Source organism: Erpetoichthys calabaricus, chromosome 13 (assembly GCF_900747795.2).
Source record: "Erpetoichthys calabaricus chromosome 13, fErpCal1.3, whole genome shotgun sequence".
Taxonomy (NCBI): Eukaryota; Metazoa; Chordata; class Cladistia; order Polypteriformes; family Polypteridae; genus Erpetoichthys; species Erpetoichthys calabaricus.
In genome coordinates this window covers 12,426,693-12,449,560 of record NC_041406.2, presented here as the reverse complement: position 1 = coordinate 12,449,560, position 22,868 = coordinate 12,426,693, and the positions used below count along the sequence as shown (strand labels likewise).

General features: G+C 44.1%; 1 protein-coding gene and 1 long non-coding RNA gene across 4 annotated transcripts in view; one reads left to right on the top strand and one right to left on the bottom strand.

Annotated features, from left to right (window-relative positions):
* Window positions 1–22,868, top strand: part of LOC127530043 (uncharacterized) — a 454,116-nt gene that overhangs the window by 43,601 nt on the left and 387,647 nt on the right. Inside the window, exon 2 of the long non-coding RNA XR_007936576.1 lies at window positions 12,061–12,161. This is a non-coding gene — a long non-coding RNA (uncharacterized LOC127530043). The remainder of the gene's footprint in view (window positions 1–12,060; window positions 12,162–22,868) is intronic.
* The window catches only part of dnah5 (dynein, axonemal, heavy chain 5), a 437,381-nt gene that overhangs the window by 44,786 nt on the left and 369,727 nt on the right, over window positions 1–22,868 (bottom strand). For all 3 annotated transcript variants that reach the window (XM_051935611.1, XM_051935612.1, XM_051935613.1), the window contains exons 60-67: window positions 22,458–22,637; window positions 21,678–21,815; window positions 18,576–18,711; window positions 11,055–11,371; window positions 8,130–8,285; window positions 3,469–3,651; window positions 2,255–2,498; window positions 562–676 (exon numbers count right to left, since the gene is read on the bottom strand). In XM_051935611.1, the coding sequence (XP_051791571.1) occupies window positions 562–676; window positions 2,255–2,498; window positions 3,469–3,651; window positions 8,130–8,285; window positions 11,055–11,371; window positions 18,576–18,711; window positions 21,678–21,815; window positions 22,458–22,637 (1,469 nt within the window). The remainder of the gene's footprint in view (window positions 1–561; window positions 677–2,254; window positions 2,499–3,468; window positions 3,652–8,129; window positions 8,286–11,054; window positions 11,372–18,575; window positions 18,712–21,677; window positions 21,816–22,457; window positions 22,638–22,868) is intronic.

Sequence of the window (22,868 nt, the reverse complement as noted above, 5' to 3'; positions counted from 1 at the left end):
GATAGATAGATAAAGCACTATATGATAGATAGATAGACAGACAGACAGATAAAGCACTATATAATAGACAGACAGACAGACAAAGCACTATATAATAGACAGATATATAGTGCTTTATCTGTCTGTCTGTCTGTCTATCTATCTATCATATAGTGCTTTATCTATCTAGATAGATAGATAGATTGATAGATAGACAGACAGACAGACAGACCGACAGACAGATAAAGCACTATATAATAGACAGATAGATAGATAGATAGATAGATAGAGCACTATATAATAGATAGATAGATACTTTATTAATCCCAAGGGGAAATTCACAAAAATGAATAGAATAGTGCCAGCTTGAGATAAAAAGTGAAAGGCTAGGATGGTTGAAGAAGGTACCCCGTTAAAGAAGACTAAAGGATGAGTGAGTAAAAGATTAGTGGAGGAAAGACCTGTAAAAAAGTGGAGATCAAATGTAATCAGGGAGGAAGGCAGAGAGAAAAACAGAGAGGGAAAAAATGAAGAGTCTTGAAAAAAGTGGGTGACGACAGGTTTAAAGGCTTCTTTGCTTACCTGGCCAAGGAAAGATCAAAAAGACCAAGAAACTGGCGCAGTGAGGTCTGGTACATGACATTGACCATGCTCATTTCTGTGATGAGGAAATACAGAATGCTACCCCTGGTGGCAACTGTGGAGGAAAGTAAAAAGACATAAAGATGATGTCTATGAGAAAAAAAAACATCCTAATCATCTGAACAAAGTGAGGTCAGAGAGGGAAATTTCCACATGGAGCCGTACCTCCTGGTTACTAGTGGGCATGTAGTCCCTGAAGGACTTTCCTTTCCTTGGTCACCTCCCTGACTAAGGCCCTTCTCCCCCGATCGCTCAGTTTAGATGGCCGGCCAGCTCTAGGAAGAGTCCTGGTGGTTTCGAACTTCTTCCACTTATGGATGATGGAGGCCACTGTGCTCATTGGGACCTTCAAAGCAGCAGAAATTTTTCTGTAACCTTCCCCAGATTTGTGCCTCGAGACAATCCTGTCTCAGAGGTCTACAGACAATTCCTTTGACTTCATGCTTGGTTTGTGCTCTGACATGAACTGTCAACTGTGGGACCTTATATAGACAGGTGTGTGCCTTTCCAAATCATGTCCAGTCAACTGAATTTATCACAGGTGGACTCCAATGAAGCTGCAGAAACATCTCAAGGATGATCAGGGGAAACAGAATGCACTTGAGCTCAATTTCGAGCTTCATGGCAAAGGCTGTGAATACTTATGTACATGTGCTTTCTCAATTTTTTTATTTTTAATAAATTTTCAAAAATCTCAAGTAAACATTTTTCACGTTGTCATTATGGGGTGTTGTGTGTAGAATTCTGAGGGAAAAAATGAATTTAATCCATTTTGGAATAAGGCAGTAACATAACAAAATGTGGAAAAAGAGATGTGCTGTGAATACTTTCAGGATGCACTGTGTATACCATTTGGGATGAGATTCATAAAAGCAGTGCTATTGTTTGTGATGTGCCATCTGTTGGAATGACAAATGCAATGCACATGTCTCTGTTATATGCCATTTGGGATGGGATTCATAAAAGCAGTGTTAATACCTGTAATGTGCCATCTGTAGGAATGACAAGTGCAATGTATATGTCTCTGTTATTTACTATTTGGGATGAGATTCGTAAAAGCAGTGCTAATGTTTGTAATGCGCCATCTGTTGGATCAACAAATGCAATGCACATGTCTCTGTTATATGCAATTTGGGATGGAATTCATAAAAGCAGTGTTAATGTCTGTGATGCGCCATCTGTGGGAATTACAGAGACATGGCAAACGGAAAAAATGCATAGATGGGATGTCTTGTCAGCCAAGTTCTAATCAAATATAGAATTTCCTTTTCCGTCAGTGACAAAGGTGTTTTACAAAAAGAAACATTATTTTACAGTTTAATCCTCTATTAAGAAATGTGCAGAGCCATTTTTAAAAAAGGGAGACATGTGAGGCAGAATAAACTTGGCAGAAGTTACCAGGAATGTGTTAGAAATCATTAAAAACCTTCTGCTGTGATGTAAGAGAATTAAACGAAAAAAACACAGCGTGCCACCGGATGCTTCACTGAGTGGCAGATTGTAAAATGCGGCATAAAAATTCATTTTTGGCCATGAAGCCCCATCGCCTTATCCAATTTCCTGACCCAAAGATGTCATTTAGAATCGTCGCTGTGCTTAGGGAACTCGATGATTCGCAGGTTCACGTCCTTACCAGGTCTGTATTCTTCTCGGGCTGTGTTGATCTGCACTTCAGTCTCGGCTGCAATCTGCAGCTTCTGAGTGACCTCCTCGGCTGTCCTCTTTGTGTTGCTGAGTACAACAATCAGACTCTCATCATCCACCAGGGACCCTTGGGTGCTCGTTAGCCTGTAGAGCAAATTGTCCTCCAGCTCCTTCATCTTCCGTTTGTTTGCTGTGACATCTTCCATTAGGTCCGTTCTTTCTTTCTCTAGTTCCTAGTGCAAACATTAAAAAAAAATCATCTTAAAGCAAGTAATGTCTTTCAATCGGAAATAACTCAAATGGAAAGTTGAGTGGGTGGTCTTCAGTAGGCGGCGTATTCAATCTGTAATGACCGAGTGTAATTTTCGAGATGGACGATCACCTCAGTCTAATCACGATTAGCTTAACTGGGACTCTCCCTGTGTCTGTGTGAGTGTCCTCTGTTTCATTACTCCATATCCACAAAGTCGAGCAGGTTGGGTGAGCTGGTGACTTTTATCGATCTCTAGGACCATCACATGACGAAAAGGCGAGATCTTTCAAAAGGGGTCCACAAAACAGGACTCGTACCTCAAGGTAAGCCTGACACCTGAAGGAAGGGAGGCTTTAGGATTTAACCAGGCTTCAAAATCATGAGGAAGGTCTAGAAAACCTTTATTTAAAAAAAATAAATAAATAATAATAATTCAAAATCTGTACCCACCAAGAAGATTTTAACAGAAACCAAACAAAGCTGAAGGGAGATCCAGAATTAGTCAGTCAGTCATTTTCTAACCCACTTTGTGCTGAACGGGGTCACGGGGGGGTCTGCTGGCACAGCACATAAGGCAGGAACAAACCTTGGCCAAGGCGCCAGTCAATCGCAGGGCACACACACACACCCACCCCAATGACACACTAGGGACAATTTAGTGTCACCAATTCATCAAACCTGCATGTCTTTGGATTGTGGGAGGAAACCCACACAGACATGGGGAGAACATGCAGACTCCGCACAGGGAGGGTCCATGACGCAAACCTTACTGTGAGGCAGCAGTGCTACCCACTTCGCCACCAGGCCACCCCATCTCTGAATTAATTACATGAAATTTATTGAAGATTTGACAAGAAACATGATATTCTCCTCAGACCAAACATTATTCCTTCTTATGTGTAAAGAACTACGGCTTACTGTTTCTGCCCTCATTCCACACCAGCACCCACCTGCTTTTCAGTCAGGATGACTCTTCCCAATAACTGATCCTCCAGTCCTTTCATGGTGACGGTAAAATCGATGATGGCCGTGCGGGCGCTGATCTCAGGTGTATATGCTGGATTGGGCAGCTTTGTGGTCACATAGAGACGGAAGCCATTCATCACATCCACTTCCTTGTCTCCTACTTTCACCTAAAAGGAATGGAAATAATTGAAAATGCTCAGGTGTGCTACATCTCATCGTGTCTGCTCTGGTTTTATTGTCCCCTAAGTGCATGGAGTTTAGATTTCTGTTCAGTTTTCTTGTTATGCACCGAAATTGCATGGCACTGTATGTTTGTCAGGGTTTATGGATTTATGTATTTTTTTTTTTTTGGTATTTGGTACACCTCAGTAATCCCCATGGAGAAAATGTCTTTCTTGCATGACCTTTGGGCGGTCAAAGCACAGGGTCAGCCACTGTACTGCTCCTCCGGAGCAATTTTCAGGTTAAGGGCCCAACAGAGTAGGATTTCAGATGTGAATTTCCCCTTGGGATTAATAATCTATCTATCTATCTATCTATCTATCTATCTATCTATCTATCTATCTATCTATCTATCTATCTATCTATCTATCTATCTATCTATCTATCTATCTATCTATCTATCTATCTATCTATCTATCTATCTATCTATCAGGATTTGAACTGCAAGCCTTCCAAGATACCAGCAGAGATCTTTAGCCTTGGAGCCACCACTCCGCCTAATGGTGTTAGCATGTGTTTTGACTTTATTGAATTTGCTCTGTCCTGATGAGGAACAACATCCCTTGATGAACAAGTTCAAGTATCTCAGGATCTCGTTGATGGGCCATAGGAAAAGGGAACATGAGATCGACAAACAGAATGGAGCCGCAGCAGCAGGCCAGGGTGGTGAAACGGGAGACATATCTAAAGACGACACTCTCAGTTTACCAACCAAAATTACATCCCTGACTCCATCTGCAGTCATGGGACATGGGTAATGGATGAAACAATGAGATCATGAGTACAAGCAGCAGAAATGAGGATTCTTCACAGGGCTGACGGGTTGACAGTCCATGATGGGGCGAGAAGCTCGGTGATACGGACGAGCCTCAGAGATGAGTTGTTGTTCTTCCAGTTGAGATGGATTGGCCTTTTTTTAAGGATTATTCTCCAGGCACGTCCAATTTGGCGATAGGCCCAGGACACGTCGGAAGGATTACATCCCTCAGCTGGCTTGGGAATGCCTGAGAATTCCACCAGGAAATGGTGGAATCTGTAGTTGGGGGCAAGAAAGCCTGGGCTAACCCGAATTGGCCTGCTGCCACCACAACCCTCATTGGAGAAGTGGCTTCAGAAAATGTGATGAGATGACAAATAATTAGGCTGAGCCATTTTTCACCAGTGCTTGTGGATTGTTTCTAGTTGTAACGGATTTGATTGACTTTTTAGGAAGGAGTGACACATTGTTAAACAACTAAAGATTATTGTGAGAAAATATCACGAGATGGTAATGAATTCAGAAGCATAAAGAGTTGTACAGGATATGTATGAGGGAAGTGTGACCATGGTGAGGTCTATGGTAGCAGTGACGGATGCATTCAAGGTGGAGGTGGGATTACATCAGGGATCGGCTCTGAGCCCTTTCTTAATTGAGATGGTGATGGACAGGTTGACAGACGAGATTAGACAGGAGTCCCCGTGGACTATGATGTTTGCTGATGACATTGTGATCTGTAGCGATAGTAGGGAGCAGGTTGAGGAGACCCTGGAGTGGTGGAGATATGTTCTGGAGAGGAGAGGAATGAAGGTCAGTAGGAACAAGACAGAATACATGTGTGTGAATGAGAGGGAGGTCAGTGGAATGGTGAGGATGGAGGGAGTAGAGTTGGTGAAGGTGGATGAGTTTAAATACTTGGGATCAACAGTACAGAGTAACGGGGATTGTGGAAGAGGAGTGAAAAAGAGAGTGCAGGCAGGGTGGAGAAGAGTGTCAGGAGTGATTTGTGACAGACGGGTATCAGCAAGAGTGACAGGGAAGGTCTACAGGACGCTAGTGAGACCAGCTATGGAGATGGTGGCACTGACCAGAAAGCAGGACAGAGCTGGAGGTGGCAGAGTTAAAGATGCTAAGGTTTGCATTGAGTGTGACGAGGATAGACAGGATTAGAAATGAGGACATTAGAGGGTCGGCTCAAGTTGGACGGCTGGGAGACAATGTCAGAGAGGCGACATTGCATTGGTTTGGACATGTGCAGAGGAGAGATGCTAGGTATATTGGGAAACGGATGTTAAGGATAGAGCTGCCAGGCAAGAGGAAGGCCTAAGAGAAGATTTATGGATGTGGTGAGAGAGAACATGAAGGTGATGGGTGTAACAGAGCAAGATGATGAGGACAGGAAGATATGGAAGGAGATGATCTGCTGTGGCAACCCCTAACAGGAGCAGCCGAAAGAAGAAGAAGTAAGTCAGTCATTCAGTCAGGTATTTTGTAACCTGTCTAATCCTGAATGGAATTGCATTGGAGGTGGGACGCGTTTTAGGTGGGGTCTGTTATTGCCTATCCCAGCTAGCATAAGTCATAATTACATTGGGTGTGACAAGGATGGACATGATTAGAAACGGGGACATTAGAGGGTCAGCTCAGGTGGGAGACAAAGTCAGAGAGGCGAGATTGCATTGGTTTGGACATGTGCAGAGGAGAGATGCTGAGTATAATGAGAGAAGGGTGCTAAGGATAGAGCTGCCAGGCAAGAGGAAGGCCTAAGAAGAGGTTTATGGATGTGGTGAGTGTGGACATGAAGGTGATGGGTGTGACAGAACAAGATGACAAGGACAGGAAGAGATGGAGAAAGATGATCTGCTCTGGCAACTCCTAACGGGAGCCGCCGAAAGAAGAAGAAGAAAAGGCTCACAGCTGGGAGATCCGTGAAAGTTCCCTGGGAAATCGAGGATCAAAGGCCAAGATGTTAATCAGAAATTGTGGGTGAAATCTTGCTCAAAAACGACAGTCAAAAAGCCAATGCAAGTCTACAGCTAGTGACTACTTAGAAAATAATTACACTACGTGACGTGAAATGTTATTTATCTACCGACAAATGAGGCAAACCGATCACAACACAAATTTTTAACGTAACAAACATTATGTCACAAACGCGATAGCGAGGTCAGGAGTCTCCAGAGTCACATAAACAAATAAAAATAAAATGGTAGTGACATTAAACTTTTCCAAAATCAATCATGATGAAATTTAGACAGTAAAAATGGAATCTTTTCAATTAAAAAACTATGTAATAGTCATAAATGTCCGTTCTAACAGTATCTATTATTGAAGTCGTTATTCTTTTATGCTGTTCTTTTGTCATCCTGTCACGGAATTCCTTCTCATTGTACATTTCTGAGGTCATTTAACTCATTCCCGATATCTGGTTTTTGAAATTTCGGTCATTTTACAATATTTTTTGTTATTTATTCACATCCATAGTGGAATTGCCATTTTGTGTAGTTTTGTTTATCAGTTGATATGTGGTTGCACAAAAACCAAAAGCGTCATCCAGGTAGACCTTTCCCATTGCTTCTGAACATGAGAGTCGTGATGCCACTGGCCGCACACCACTCGAGTCCTGTGTCCTTAAAACACAAGAGCCGTGTGACGGTCCGGGTCGGCTCCACTCCCCCTCGTCATGTCCAGGAACCTCTTCAACCCGGAACTGTCGATAATCATAGAGCAAGACGAGCCGGGCAGATGAGGACACACACTTACAAGCAAGGGGTTAGTGCAAAAAGTGACAGTGCTTTACGAGCAAAGGTGTTCAATAATGCAGCGCTCCAGTCATCAAATAAAGTGAATGTGGAGGTCAAAATGCAATAAATAATTCCATAAAAAAATGAGGTTTCGAAATCACATCAGGACACTGTTCTTCTAAAAACACACAAGCCCTGGTGCTACCTTCTAAAAGCCAACGTCTCCCCGGCTTACCCTCTCCAGATCCAGCAGCACGAGGAGACGTCCTACCGACAGGCACAGCCCACCTTCAAAATCCGGGCTCGGTCCCTGCTGCCATCTGAGGTCCCCAGCAGGGCGCCGTGCCGAGCCTCACTTCTCCCAACACTCGTTGACACTCTTCGGTCTTACGCGGGAGTCCACATTAGCAATGGGTCACTGCAGTCAGCCGGAGTGAACCTCTTCGGCCCCTTTGAGCACCTGCCATGTTTCTCCCCCTGGAGGCTCTTTACTTGGTTGCCTTCCTCCGCTGAACTGCATGCTTGTGTTTCATGATCCTGCCATCTCCATTAATCCGTCATTCTTTCAATCCCGTTAAACCGCAGTCTCTCTTTCTGTCTCTTGTTTCTCTATATATCCCAACTCTCTGCTGTGCAGGATCCTTTATACCACCTATACCACAAATGAGACCCTCTGCCCACTCTGAGGTGTGATTGAGGCACCTAATTGATCCACTAGCACTTGTACATGAGTGAGCGATTAGCAGAGCACAGCAATCAGTTCTGTGGCAGCGCCGTCGTGCGCCCACCTGCACCCATTCTGAGCCCGCACGCTCTCAGGATGCGATTATTTATTTGTAAGCCTGTTCTAAAGCACGGACCACTCATCACAAGACAGGATGCAGAATGATGGCCTCCACCCGCATTTTAAACAATGGTGTACCTTGTATGTTGATCCGGTTTTGATGAAGTTCTTCTCCAGCACATTGTCTAGCGCCGGGTCAAGCTCCTCTCCGACATCTTCTATCAGCAGCGGTCTTCCTAATGACAGGCTATCCTCCAAATGGTTTCTGAAGTATTTGTGGTTGAGGGATGTGATCTGGAAAACCACAAGCGGGGAGAAACGATAGGAAAAATAAGAACTGAATAGCATCAAAACACATGGAATTCTAAGAACTTCTAGATCTCAAAAATATATCACCCATTGATGAAGATAAAGAGTAACATGGAGGCGGATGTAGAACTTGTCTACACTCTGTGTGACCCTCTTCAAACCAAGATGGAGTGAAGCCCTATTTAGACAGGGTAGATTATACACCAAGAAGTGGGTAGAGCTGTTAGATAGATGTAATTGTAGTCCCATCTGAATCATCCATGGCTGTAACTTTCTACAAACTGCGCGTTCACGTCTCAGCAAAGATTATGGAGCCTTTCTACCTTCTTATAAAGACTGCATAGAAATAATCCCAGGTTAAACTAGTTCTGTGTAAATTGACATGGCAGTAAAATTTTGTAATATTCTGTGATAACGGCCTTTCCCTGGGGATTTTAGAGGTTTTGTAATAAAAAATGGGAGGAAGACGTAAAATTTATCCACACTCAATATGACACGCTTCAAATCAAGATGAAGCACAGAGTTTTACCTTTGCTCCAGATGCGGCCAGCTCTTCACTCAACTGTAACTGGGTCACGCTGACCGAAGTTTCACTATACAACGGTTTAATTAGCGCACCAAGTACCGCCATATTTTTACAAATCTTTACAAGGTAAGGTATGAACCCCACGTGTACTCGTCACGTACAGTGCATCCAGAAAGTATTCACAGCGCATCACTTTTTCCACATTTTGTTATCTTACAGCCTCATTCCAAAATGGATTAAATTCATTTTTTTCCTCAGAATTCTACACACAACACCCCATAATGACAACGTGAAAAAAGTTTACTTGAGGTTTTTGCAAATTTATTAAAAATAAAAAAACTGAGAAATCACATGTACATAAGTATTCACAGCCTTTGCCATGAAGCTCCAAATTGAGCTCAGGTGCATCCTGTTTCCCCTGATCATCCTTGAGATGTTTCTACAGCTTCACTGGAGTCCACCTGTGGTAAATTCAGTTGACTGGACATGATTTGGAAAGGCACACACCTGTCTATATAAGGTCCCACAGTTGACAGTTCATGTCAGAGCACAAACCAAGCATGAAGTCAAAGGAATTGTCTGTAGACCTCCGAGACAGGATTGTCTCGAGGCACAAATCTGGGGAAGGTTACAGAAAAATTTCTGCTGCTTTGAAGGTCCCAATGAGCACAGTGGCCTCCATCATCCGTAAGTGGAAGAAGTTCGAAACCACCAGGACTCTTCCTAGAGCTGGCCAGCCATCTAAACTGAGTGATAGGGGGAGAAGGGCCTTAGTCAGGGAGGTGACCAAGAACCTGATGGTCACTCTGTCAGAGCTCCAGAGGTCCTCTGTGGAGAGAGGAGAACCTTCCAGAAGGACAACCATCTCTGCAGCAATCCACCAATCAGGCCTGTATGGTAGAGTGGCCAGACGGAAGCCACTCCTTAGTAAAAGGCACATGGCAGCCCACCTGGAGTTTGCCAAAAGGCACCTGAAGGACTCTCAGACCATGAGAAAGAAAATTCTCTGGTCTGATGAGACAAAGATTGAACTCTTTGGTGTGAATGCCAGGCGTCACGTTTGGAGGAAACCAGGCACCGCTCATCACCAGGCCAATACCATCCCTACAGTGAAGCATGGTGGTGGCAGCATCATGCTGTGGAGATTTTTTTCAGCAGCAGGGACTGGGAGACTAGTCAGGATAAAGGGAAAGATGACTGCAGCAATGTACAGAGACATCCTGGATGAAAACCTGCTCCAGAGCGCTCTTTCAGCAGGACAACGACCCTAAGCACACAGCCAAGATATCAAAGGAGTGGCTTCAGGACAACTCTGTGAATGTCCTTGAGTGGCCCAGCCAGAGCCCAGACTTGAATCCGATTGAACATCTCTGGAGAGATCTTAAAATGGCTGTGCACCGACGCTTCCCATCCAACCTGATGGAGCTCGAGAGGTGCTGCAAAGAGGAATGGGCGAAACTGGCCAAGATAGGTGTGCCAAGCTTGTGGCATCATATTCAAAAAGACTTGAGGCTGGAACTGCTGCCAAAGGTGCATCGACAAAGTATTGAGCAAAGGCTGTGAATACTTATGTACATGTGCTTCTTATTTTTAATAAATTTGCAAAAACCTCAAGTAAACTTTTTTCACGTTGTCATTATGGGGTGTTGTGTGTAGAATTCTGAGGAAAAAAATGAATTTAATCCATTTTGGAATAAGGCTGTAACATAACAAAATGTGGAAAAAGTGATGCGCTGTGAATACTTTCCAGATGCACTGGATATGAAAAGAAATTCCACAGTGAAGCCCTACAGTATTAGGCCTGGATTAGCTTTACACAAGGAAGTGGAATAAAGCATATATCACAGGACAACCTCTATAATTGTAGTCCCGTCTGAATCCCTCATGGCTGTAACTTTTTACAAACTGTGTATTCACGTCTCAGTAAAGATTGCAGAGCTTTTACCTTCTTCCAAAAAAAAAAATTGTAAAAAACAATCTCAGGTTAGACTAGTCCCGTGTGAATTGACATGGCAGTGAAATTCTGCTATTTCCTGTGATGATGTCATTTCTTCGGGGATTTTTGAATTTTTCGTGGAAAAAAATGGAGGCAGACGTAGAACTTGTTCACACTCCGTATGACCCACTTACAATATCATTTCAAAAAGTCGATCCGACATTTCAAAAGGCGTACAAGTGAAATAGTATAGGAAGTAAGAAAAGAAAATGAGTAATCGAATGGCACATACCTGCAGTTCATTTTTAGCTTCTTTGTTTTTTATCCAAATTTTGCCCTGCGTCTGTGGATCAATCAGGAGGGGGAAGCGTGCAGCTTTAGTGACGATAATTCCATTTTGTATCGAAAGATCATCGTTTGGTAGTCCTTGAAGGTTCCATTCGCTGACAGTCGGAGCGTCAATCAGCATTTCCGTGAGGTTCAGGTTACTGCCAAAGGGGATTTTACGTGTCTTCATTTCTTTCTGCCAGTCCGTTAACAGCAGGTTCCGAAACTCTTGGTTGAAGGGTCCAGAATATGAAAGGAAGGCAGTAGCAAGTAAGACATCCCCTGGAATTACAGAACCGTACGTCACATTTTGTATCTACGACAGAGAGGAGACTTGGCTTACTTACAACAGCGATGCATGAGAATCAGGGAAACTGCGCAGAGGTCCATCACGACTGTCTAATCATTGCCGAATACATCGAAAAGTCAAGAGATAAAAAAAAAAAAAGCCTGACCCAGAGGCAACAGTAACTGGATTACCAGCCAATCACAGGACAGATACGGTTAGAGCAGGGTTTCCCAAATTTGTTTAAGCCATTGACTAATTACAAGACACTTATCTCACAATACAGTTCATATGGTGATTAAGGCTTCACAATACAATATTCCCACGATATGAAATGCATTGTATGCTCATGGTTACTTACTGGTGGACATTCATAAATGAAAGCATTACAAAATAAATTCAAATCTGTATTGTTATCTTCATATTCATCTGGTAAAATTTTACATTGGATGCCCTCCCTGACGTAACCCTCCCCATTTATCCGGGCTTGGGACTGGCATTAAGAAACAGACTGGTTTGTGCATCCCCTTGGACTATGATGTTTGCAGAAGATATTGTGATCTGTAGCGAGAGTAGGGAGCAGGTTGAGAAGACTCTGGAGAGGTGGAGATCTGCTCTAGAGAGGAGAGGAATGAAGGTCAGTAGGACCACCATGATAGAATACATGTGTGTGAATAAGAGGGAGGTCAGTGGAATGGTGAGGATGAGGGAGTAGAGTTGGTGAAGGTGGATGAGTTTAAATACTTGGGATCAACAGTACAGAGTAATGGGAATTGTGGAAGAGACGTGAAAAAGAGAGTGCAGGCAGGGTGGAGTGGGTGGAGAAGAGTGTCAGGAGTGATTTGTGACAGACGAGTATCAGCAAGAGTGAAAGGGAAGGTCTACAGGACGGCAGTGAGACCAGCTATGTTATATGGGCAGGAGACGGTGGCACAGGAGACAGAGCTGGAGGTGGCAGAGTTAAAGATGTTAAGATTTGCATTGGGTGTTGAAGGGTGGAATTGAAGAGTCACATAGTGTGGGGGACGAACGATCTCCTCAGTCTGTCAGTGGAGCAGGACGGTGACAGCAATCTGTCGCTGAAGCTGCTCCTCTGTCTGGAGATGATCCTGTTCAGTGGATACAGAGGATTCTCCATGATTGACAGGAGTCTGCTCAGCGCCCGTCGCTCTGCCACAGATGTCAAACTGTCCAGCTCCGTGCCTACAATAGAGCCTGCCTTCCTCACCAGTTTGTCCAGGCGTGAGGTGTCCCTCTTCTCAATGCTGCCTCCCCAGCACACCACCGCGTAGAAGAGGGCGCTCGCCACAACCGTCTGGTAGAACATCTGCTGCATCTTATTGCAGATATTGAAGGACGCCAGCCTTCTAAGGAAGTATAGCTGGCTCTGTCCTCTCTTGCACAGAGTATCAGTATTGGCAGTCCAGTCCAATTTATCATCCAGCTGCACTCCCAGGTATTTATAGGTCTGTACCCTCTGCACACAGTCACCTCTGATGATCACGGGGTCCATAAAATCCACCACCCGCTCCTTGGTTTTGCTGGTGCTCAGTTGTAGGTGGTTTGAGTCACACCATTTAACAAAGTTCTTGATTAGGTTCCTATACTCCTCCTCCTGCCCACTCCTGATGTAGCCCACGATAGCAGTGTCATCAGTGAACTTTTGCATGTGGCAGGATTCCGAGTTGTCCGATGTATATAGGCTGAACAGGACCGGAGAAAGTACAGTCCCCTGTGGCGCTCCTGTGCTGCTGACCACCCTAACCCTAAGGTAGTACATCTTCAGGGGATAACATTAGACACCACAGGGAGATCTTGATATGCCATTCAAATTAAAACATTTACAGTTTTCCATTAGAATATCTTTTGAAAAGACAATTAACAAATCATTGAGCCAAACATTCGAAAAAGTCATTTTATTTAATAGAGAGAAAGAAACAAAATTCACTCACGGGCAATTATACGTCACATTGTCACGATGAACGTCCAAACACAGAATCTAAATTTAATGCAATATTGATGAAAATGTAATAATAATAATAATAATAATAATTCATTACATTTATATAGCGCTTTTCTCAGTACTCAAAGTACTCAGGGAGGAACCAGGAAGCATTTAATTCCAAATATTGTTTTTACTTAAGTTTTACACTAAAAGTGTAAGTTTAAAAAGTATTTACGTGTTAATTTCAAAGCCAAACAGAACAAAAACGTATAACGCAATGAATAACTCTAACGCAACATGAAACATAATTTACTTTCAAATTATTACATTTTACTATTTTTTAATATGGTTAATTACTCGTTGTAATGAAAAATAAGTTAAGTCTGTTATGCATACGTAACAATTCCCATGAAAACAACAATCTGTTTAAATTGTACATCCGCATCCCCACATGCGACCGGCAGAATCGCAACGAGGCTAGCGTATAGTGCAGGCCCTGGGGTTGGCAAGCGAAGCCAGCAGGGGGCAAAGCCCCCTAGTATATATACAGTAAGAAAATCGCTCCCCCAGTTCCCCTTCCAGAGCTCACATGTAAGTCCACAGTTCCAGCCCCTGAAGAGTACTATTGGATTCTGACTCCTAGCAGCGAAAAATCATCACGGTAAAAGCTATACTGTCAGTCTGCACCATGATAAAGAACAGTAAGGTCTTCGAGAAGCTCACCCGAGTCAGTGGGAATAGCAGAATGCCCAATTCACAAGTCAAAAAGAATTACCGACTTCCACCTAACCATCAGGATTTTAGAAGCTCCAGAACTCCAGAACTTCGTCTGATGGCCCAGGCAGATGCTGATCTGCTTCATTCGATTTTCGCCCCCATCTTCTTCTTGGCTGTCCTCTGTCCCTTTAAACAGAGCACTTTATGCAAATTGCTGCCCGGAAACAAAATAAAAAAAGGAAACCGGATGTCCCACCTCTGGGGCACTGCTGTCAATCTCAGTCTGTAAGTACAGTCCCCCCCAAAATCCAATCGATAACAGAAAAACATATTACTTTTATTTAATAATAATAATAATAATTCATCACATTTATGTAGCACTTTTCTCAGTGCTCAAAGCGCTATCCACACAGGGAGGAACTGGGAAGCGAACCCACAATCTTCCACAGTCTCCTTACTGCAAAGCAGCAGCACTACCACTGCGCCACCTGTGTGGCAGCGCTATTACGTGATTTGTCCAGAAAAACAACCCCTGAAAATGTGGCTGCTCTGTCCATCCACCATGCTAGAGGACTGCAGTTGAGATCAACGCAAAGCCCACTGCAGTTTTAATTGCTGTAATCTACCCTTATTTCTGAATCCATATCGGTGAAGGGCGTATCGATGTTTCAAGCACTTGTTCTTACATCCGCAGCTCGTGACAGTAACTACAGCGCATGGCTTCAGTCGTGTCTGAGTGTGTCGTGAGAACTCATCATCCCATACGACACGTTTGTGCTTTGTTATTTCCAATAAAGTTCACTTGAGGATACAGTGGTGCATTCGTGAAACAATGTTGTGATTTGCCATCCCTCGTCCGAGGACGTGCCTCATTAAATTAAGTCGGTGTATAAAACCTGCAGTTCCAGACCATCTTCTTGAAAGGTTATATCTGTTGTGGCGAGCGGCTGGGGGTGAACACGCCTGGAAGGACCGGAAGAGGGATTACGCCTCCTCCGGACCACAAGGGGGCAGCCTCCCTGGTTGGTATGGGGAGCACGGGAACAGAGCATGGAAGCTAAACCCTATAGGGGTCCGTGGTCACCGCCAGGTGGCGCCCGAATGCCTGAGGAGCCCTGGATGTCAGCACTTCCGCCACATCCGGAGGTGCTGACGGAAGATATACCAGGGACACCCGGAGTGCTTCTGGGTGCTCAGCCGGCACTTCCGTCGCACCAGGAAGTTCCAGCGGAAGTTCATCGGGAGGCACCTGGAGCATATCCAGGTGAGCATAAAAGGAGCCGCCTCAATCCATTCGAGAGCTGGAGTCGGGTGAAAGAAGACGGAGCTCGGTGGAGAGGAGTGGAGGCGGTCAGAAGAGAGAGAGGCATTGAAGATGCCTGGACTTGAGGGTGATTGGTGTAGGGGCACCGGCTTGTGTGCGCACTTGTAATATAGTAAGTATGAATAAACGTGTGTTGGTGACTGAACCATTTGGTGTCTGCCTGCCTGTGCCCGGGCTGCTTTCCACACCATGTTGCCTGCCGCCCGCCAACTTTCACTTTCACATCATAATGCAGGGGGTGAGTAACAGTCTTATGAAAGTGCAGTCAGTCTGGCAGGTTTACGTCAGCTCTAGTTTTAGATTCCCTGCTTTTGATGAAAGATGTTTTTGTTTGTCTTTGTGCTTTACTTCAGTCATGTGGTAATGCCATACAATACACGAGACAATGCCATGCTTTGGACTGGCAATATTTTGTATTGTGAAATTCGAAGCAATGAAATTTTGTCTCATGCCCTACCAATGACTCCTAAAATGTTATACCACCTGGTGTGGGTCCCCCACTAATATAAACCCAAAGATGTGAAGTGGAGCATGAACTTGGATCAGTGGTTTTACTACTGGGGAGCGGGCTACACCGGGTGATACCATTACTGGGAGATTACAAATCACCAATGTGCTGATCGAAGGTCTGCAGGCCCAAGCTCGATGAAAAGATTGAGTGTCGGCAATATAATTCTTTATTTATTTGTCACATACATAGTTATACAGGACAACACGCAGTGAAATGCATCTTTTCACATAACCCTTGGGGTCAGAGCGCAGGGTCAGCCATTGCACAGCACCCCTGGAGCAATTGAAGGTTAAGGGTCTTGCTCAAGGGCCCAGCATAGTAGCATCTCTTTTGGCAGTGACGGGGATTCGATCCGGCAACCTTCGGGATACCAGTGCCAATCCTTAGCCTCAGAGCCATATGAAATCATCAAGAGGGACCCCCCCACCCCACCCCGGGTTGATGATATGATCAGGTGTGTACAGTATGGATTAAAATCAGTAAGGATGACAATCAAGGAAAAGCGATTTGCGTGTCCACATACCATAAACTGTAGGAATTACCACACTGCATTAAACGGGAACTGTTAAGGAGTTCTATTCATCAAGTCACCCAGGGCCCTGTAGGGGGGTCTTAATCCGACCATAGTTACCACACTGTGTAGGTGGGTCTCAATGTTTTGCATACAGTGACACCAAAGCTACAGATACCCTGCAAATAGTCACAAATGTGACGCTACCATATGGGCTGAAAATCAACGTCGAAAAATTAAAGCAACGTTATCCAGCGGGTCACAAGCTGCAGTCTACCTTAATGGTGTTGAGCTTGAGCAAGGGGCACAGTTCAAATATCGCGGGTCAGTCATACAGGAGAAGAAAATAGCTGCTACCTCCGAGGCTCTCAGCTGTTCAGCCCAGACGCTGCTGCATTTGGTTCACTAAACTGCTACCTTTGGCGTAAAAAACAGTATAACAATCGAGACGAAGATGCGACTCATCATCCCAGTCCTCCTTTAGGGCTCAGAAACCTGAACGCTTTTGCAGTCAAGACCTCAACAGGCTACAAACATTCCTCATGCAATGCTTGAGAAAAATTCTCGGAATCTCGCTCAAAGACCACCTACGAAATGAAACGATAAGGATCAGATCCCTCCAACAAACCAGAACAGATAAGGAAATTCGGAAAAGACGACTATGCTGGTTTGGCCATGTGTGCGAAAACCGACTCCCTTACCGACTGCTAGGGTGAAACTGCCCAACAACCTGGAAGGTACAATGAAATGCGTCTAAGAAAATTTGGGTACATCAAGTTGAGGACCACTCTCAAATGACATCAACTCAGTCTAACAGAGGCCAAGGTGACAGCACAAGATCAAGCCAGCTGGAAGCAAATCGTGTGGGACGTCCATACAGTAGCACAGGGGTAGGCAACGTCGGTCCTGGAGTGCCACAGTATGTGCAGGTTTTTGTTCCAACCCAGTTCCTTAACGAGAACTCAATTATTGCTGATGAAGCACATATTGCTTAAGTGACATTTTAATGCTTCATTTTAGTGGTCTCGCTTGTTAAGGTTCTCCAACCTTAATTGCTTATTTCAATCTTAAACTGCTGCATTCAGTGTTTTAATTGCTCCTTATTAGCAATAAGATGTAAAAGACAAAGCAGCCAGCAGTTCTCCAGCTAGCTTTTTTCCAATTACATCTGTGTGTGTTCATCATGCACGGTTTGATTTAATAAAACACTTAATAGAAAAATGTGACAGACTGAAAATGATCTGTTTTAGGCTTCAAATCATTTGGATGATATCCTTGGAAAGGAAAAAAATCTACGATATAAAAGCCTTACATTGCACAGACTAACAAGCCATAAAATTAAATAAGGTCAGAGATTGGCAATGATTGGTTTCTAATTAAGCAATTGGGTTGAATGAAAACCTGTAGCCACTGCGGCTCACCAGGACCGACATTGCCTACCCCTGTTTTACATCTTATTGCTAATAAGGAGCAATTAAAACACTGAATGCAGCAGTTTAAGATTGAAATAAGCAATTAAGGTTGGAGAACCTTAACAAGCGAGACCACTAAAATGAAGCATTAAAATGTCACTTAAGCAATATGTGCTTCATCAGCAATAATTGAGTTCTCGTTAAGGAACTGGGTTGGAACAAAAACCTGCACATACTGTGGCACTCCAGGACCGACGTTGCCTACCCCTGCAGTAGCATACTGGCTCCAAGGGCAGCCTCGTCCAATGCCCGTTAAAAGATCGATGACGAATTGCAGACTGTAATACCTACATGACATCAGTCATGAACTGCCTCTCGAGTCAGGTAACCCTCACACAACCCTAATCTTAACCCGAGTGTAACTGGGCATGCAATTGCTGTTTTTGTGATTACATTGTGGCCGTCGTTAAGATGTTGGGATGTTACGTGACTGACCTCACAGGTACTACGGTCTTCAGTTACACTCTGTTGGCACTGGGTGACGCCACTGACTTGGACAACTGTCACACAGCATGACTTCGGATAATCGGAGACTTACAGTAATAATCAAATAAGGTGATGTCTTTTTAACTTATTACCAGTGCAATTATCATCTGTCTCATTACATTCTCATTCTTATTTGCACACATCAGTGATTCCCTCACAAGACAAAATCATTAACATTCAATTTCCTAAAAAAATAAATAAATAAACACATCACTTTTAATGAAATGAACATACCAACAAGCCTCTTGGTCTGCGCGGCAAACTCCTTTCTCTGTTCCGTCCAGCGTTCTTTCTCCCCAGCAAGCCCACTGATCAAACTGGACGCCGTCTGCATCTTGTGCCGGCAGCGCTCGGCGTCCTCCAGGAGGGTCTGCGGTATGAGAGAAACGTTATTAAACGTGCATCCGAGGTCACCACCACGAAAGCGCCTCAAACAAGAACATTTTCATCAAGCAGAGTACGACAGCAAGCTGTCTCCATGGTGGTAAATATCAAGAGGTAAAGTCGAGATAAAGCAGAGACGAGATGCTGTAAGGTTAAAGAAATGAGGGGGTCCTTCAACGCTCGAATTAGCAGGTGGATTCAGTGATCCAATTGTAATCGAGGAGCACTTGACCAGGTGATCAGATCACACCGTTCACATTCAGAGGTACTCAGAAACGGGCAGTGACCACCTTTAACACCAGCGTAAATGCAAATGTGTTTTTGGTCCATATACAAGCAGGGGGCAGCTCTACTATTGAGACGGTCACATAGCATTGTTTTTTAAACAATGCAAACTCCGACACCTACAGACACTTAGGCTCAATACCACTGTCCGATTATTTTGTTTAGAACTAGGGGGCTCTGCCCCCTGCTCGCTTCGCACACCAACCCCCATGCAGGCCTTACGCGCTCGTCATTTCCCAGATCTCTGCATGCGACGATTTGTGCTGTGCTTTTGGATAAACACGAATATCAACTCTGTCTTTGATATCTCCGTCTTTCGAAACTATCATCACCGACAATTCGTCATATGTTGGTTTATTATATATGCAAGTGTGATCTTACGGATCTGTGGTGGGTTGGCACCCTGCCCTGGATTGGTTCCTGCCTTGTGCCCTGTGTTGGCTGGGATTGGCATCAGCAGACCCCTGTGACCCTGTGTTCGGATTTAGCGGGTTGGAAAATTGGATGGATGGATGGATCTTACGGCGGCACGATGGCGCTGCTGCCTCGCAGTTGGGAGACCTGGGGACCTGGGTTTGCTTCCCGGGTCCTCCCTGCGTGGAGTTTGCATGTTCTCCCCGTGTCTGCGTGGGTTTCCTCCCACAGTCCAAAGACATGCAGGTTAGGTGGATTGGCGATTCTAAATTGGCCCTAGTGTGTGCTTGGTGTGTGGGTGTGTTTGTGTGTGTCCTGCGGTGGGTTGGCACCCTGCCCGGGATTGGTTCCTGCCTTGTGCCCTGTGTTGGCTGGGATTGGCTCCAACAGACCCCCGTGACCCTGTGTTCGGATTCAGTGGGTTGGAAAATGGATGGATGGATGGATCTTACGGCGGCACGGTGGCGCAGTGGGTAGTGCTGCTGCCTCGCAGTTGGGAGACCTGGGGACCTGGGTTTGCTTCCCGGGTCCTCCCTGCGTGGAGTTTGCATGTTCTCCCCTTGTCTGCATGGGTTTCCTCACACAGTCCAAAGACATGCAGGTTAGGTGGATTGGCGATTCTAAATTGGCCCTAGTGTGTGCTTGGTGTGTGGGTGTGTTTGTGTGTGTCCTGCGGTGGGTTGGCACCCTGCCCAGGATTGGTTCCTGCCTTGTGCCCTGTGTTGGCTGGGATTGGCTCCAGCAGACCCCCATGACCCTGTGTTCGGATTCAGCGGGTTGGAAAATGGATGGATGGATGGATCTTACGAATTAATATAGAAATCCAAGAAAATTTCTTTGTCCGTGTTTTGCAGATAAATTTCGTGTAAAGTGCGGTACTTTTGGACGTATGGATTTGTAGCCATTATTGGCTGTAGAATTTCTAATATGTCCGATCGTTTAACTCTTTCGATTCTCTGTTACATCGTTTCTCCGTGATCATAAATATAAACCTAACCGAACTGTGGTTTTTTCTAAATTAAACTTGTCGTAGCTTTAATTGTTGCGCGACCATAGATTCTCATAGCGTATGGTCCTGAATTGTGTAAATCTACGTTTTGAGCAATGAATGATGTGAATGCGAACAGATTATTGTAGATTCGGATATTTTGCCTGTAGTGTTTGTGGATTTCACTTTCACCAAATAGCAAATCTTTTAATTCTCGCGGATACACCTCTTCATTGGGAGGAAACACTACTTTTCCCTGATGGCAACACGAATTAGACGATCTACAAATCTCCGACTTAAACTTTAAAGCCAATACAATATCCCCATACTTCTGTCACATCACCTATGTCCATATATTCGATCTCGTTTCACTTTTACCTTTTCGTCAATATCGCATTGAATGTTGATTCCGTGTTTGGAATTACATTGTGACAACTCAACGTATAACTGCCCGTGAGTGAATTTCATTTCTTTCTCTCCACACAAACTGTATCTGACAGTAGCAATCACACAAATGAGAGATGATTGAATCGTGTGCGTGGTTGTAAATGTGTTAGATGTGGGCAGGACTTTTTCAAATCTCTTTGCATAAGTTCTTACCTCACAGCTCCTGAAATTTTCTCTTACGGGATTTTATTTTCACCAAACAACAAATCTTTTAATTCTCGTGGATACGCCTCTTCATTGGGAAGAAACACGACTTTTCCCTGAAGGCAACACGAATTAGACAATCTACAAGTCTCTGACTTAAACTTTAAAGCCGAACAATATCTACATACTTCTGTCATATCACCTATGTCCATATATTCCATCTCTTTTTGCTGTTCTGTTATTTCACTGAGTAATAATATATATTTATATATTTATTTATTTTTTTACTTCAAGGATTTTTTGGGTGAAGATGGGGTTCTTTTTAGGGAATCAAGGCCAGTTGGTGCCCTGTTAAAGCCCATTGAGGTATTCCTTGTGTGATTTTGGGTTCTACAAGAAATAAATTGTTGTTAATGCTAATTTAAGGACAGACCTCGAAAAAGCATATGTGTTAAAAACTCAATGTGAGAACAGCGCTATATAAATGCAAAGAATTATTATTATTATTAATGTCAGTTGTGAAAAAAGTGACATAAATAAAAGACCAGCTGTTAAACATGCATGTTACTATATGGGGGACACAGAGAAAGCACATAAATAAACAGGGTTGTGAAATTAAAAATCTAAAAGCTAAATATCCACATGAAGGAAATCCTCAGATGTCAAATACTGACCTGCTTTTCCATCAAGGCCTTCTCGTACTCCGCCTGCACCACGTCCAGCTCCGCTTGCTTGGCGTCGAGCTCCGCTTGGGCTTTAAAAAGATCTGCATCGGCAATGGTCAGTCGGTTTTGCTGCACCACCAAATTTGCCTTTGGAGTAAACAAGAAGTTGACAGTTTATATCACGCTGCGTGGCTACTTGTTTTCCTTTATCCATTGATTCTGGGTGTCATGTCAGTTTCTAGCCCCACTTAATCCAGATTGGGGTCCCTGTGGCATAGCATAGAGCACAAGGCAGGAACAAACCCTGGAGAGGGTGACAGCCCATCATAGGGTGACACACACCAAACACACACTAGGGCTAACTTAAAATGCCATTCGGACAGTGAGAAGAAACTGGACCACCGGGAGGGAACCCCCTGATCTCTGGCGCCCAACAGCTGATTTTTCAGTCATAATTACACACAATCACGGCAAGCCCCTGATCTTCTCACTCATTATGTCCAATTTGTATTCTAGTTATACAATAAATCAATTCCTTTCCAAGTTCTTACTTATTTGTACAGAATTAATGGGTTACTGTGTTTTAACTAATATCAGTAGCCAGATGTCAGCTCGGCGGCACGGTGGCGCAGTGGTATGAAACGACACTCCACATGCCTATATTACTGATCTCCACTTTTTCAAAGCTTTGTTGGACCTCAAAACTTTTCACGTCTAACCTATTTTTTTTTTTTTTGTTACACATAGAAATAAATCAAAGAGAAAAATCAATAAAGAAATGCATAATACCTTTAGTGGTAGGACCTCCTTATTAATGGAAAAAAAGACAGCCATGGATTTTGTCCAAGAACAAAGACCGGCGACATTTCCACACACTCTTTTGGCAGTTTCGATGTTATAGTCGGTCATTTCGAAGTATGGCTGTAGCAGCTCTACTACCTCTTCATTGATGGTGTCTTTGGCAAATTGCTAGAAAAGAAGAGAAGAGAGTGACATCAGTGCAACAGGAGCAGCGGCATTAAAGTGTGTGACCTCTTGAGCGGTGGCACTCAAAAGACGACAATGTGAACAATGGGCTGGCAGAGGGTCCCAGTGGCTAAGGAACTGGAACTTGTCTCGATGCATGCTCAATAATCCAGGTAGGGAAAGTCGCCATCTTACAATGCTGTGATTGCAGCCATTCCTCAACCCTCTATGAAT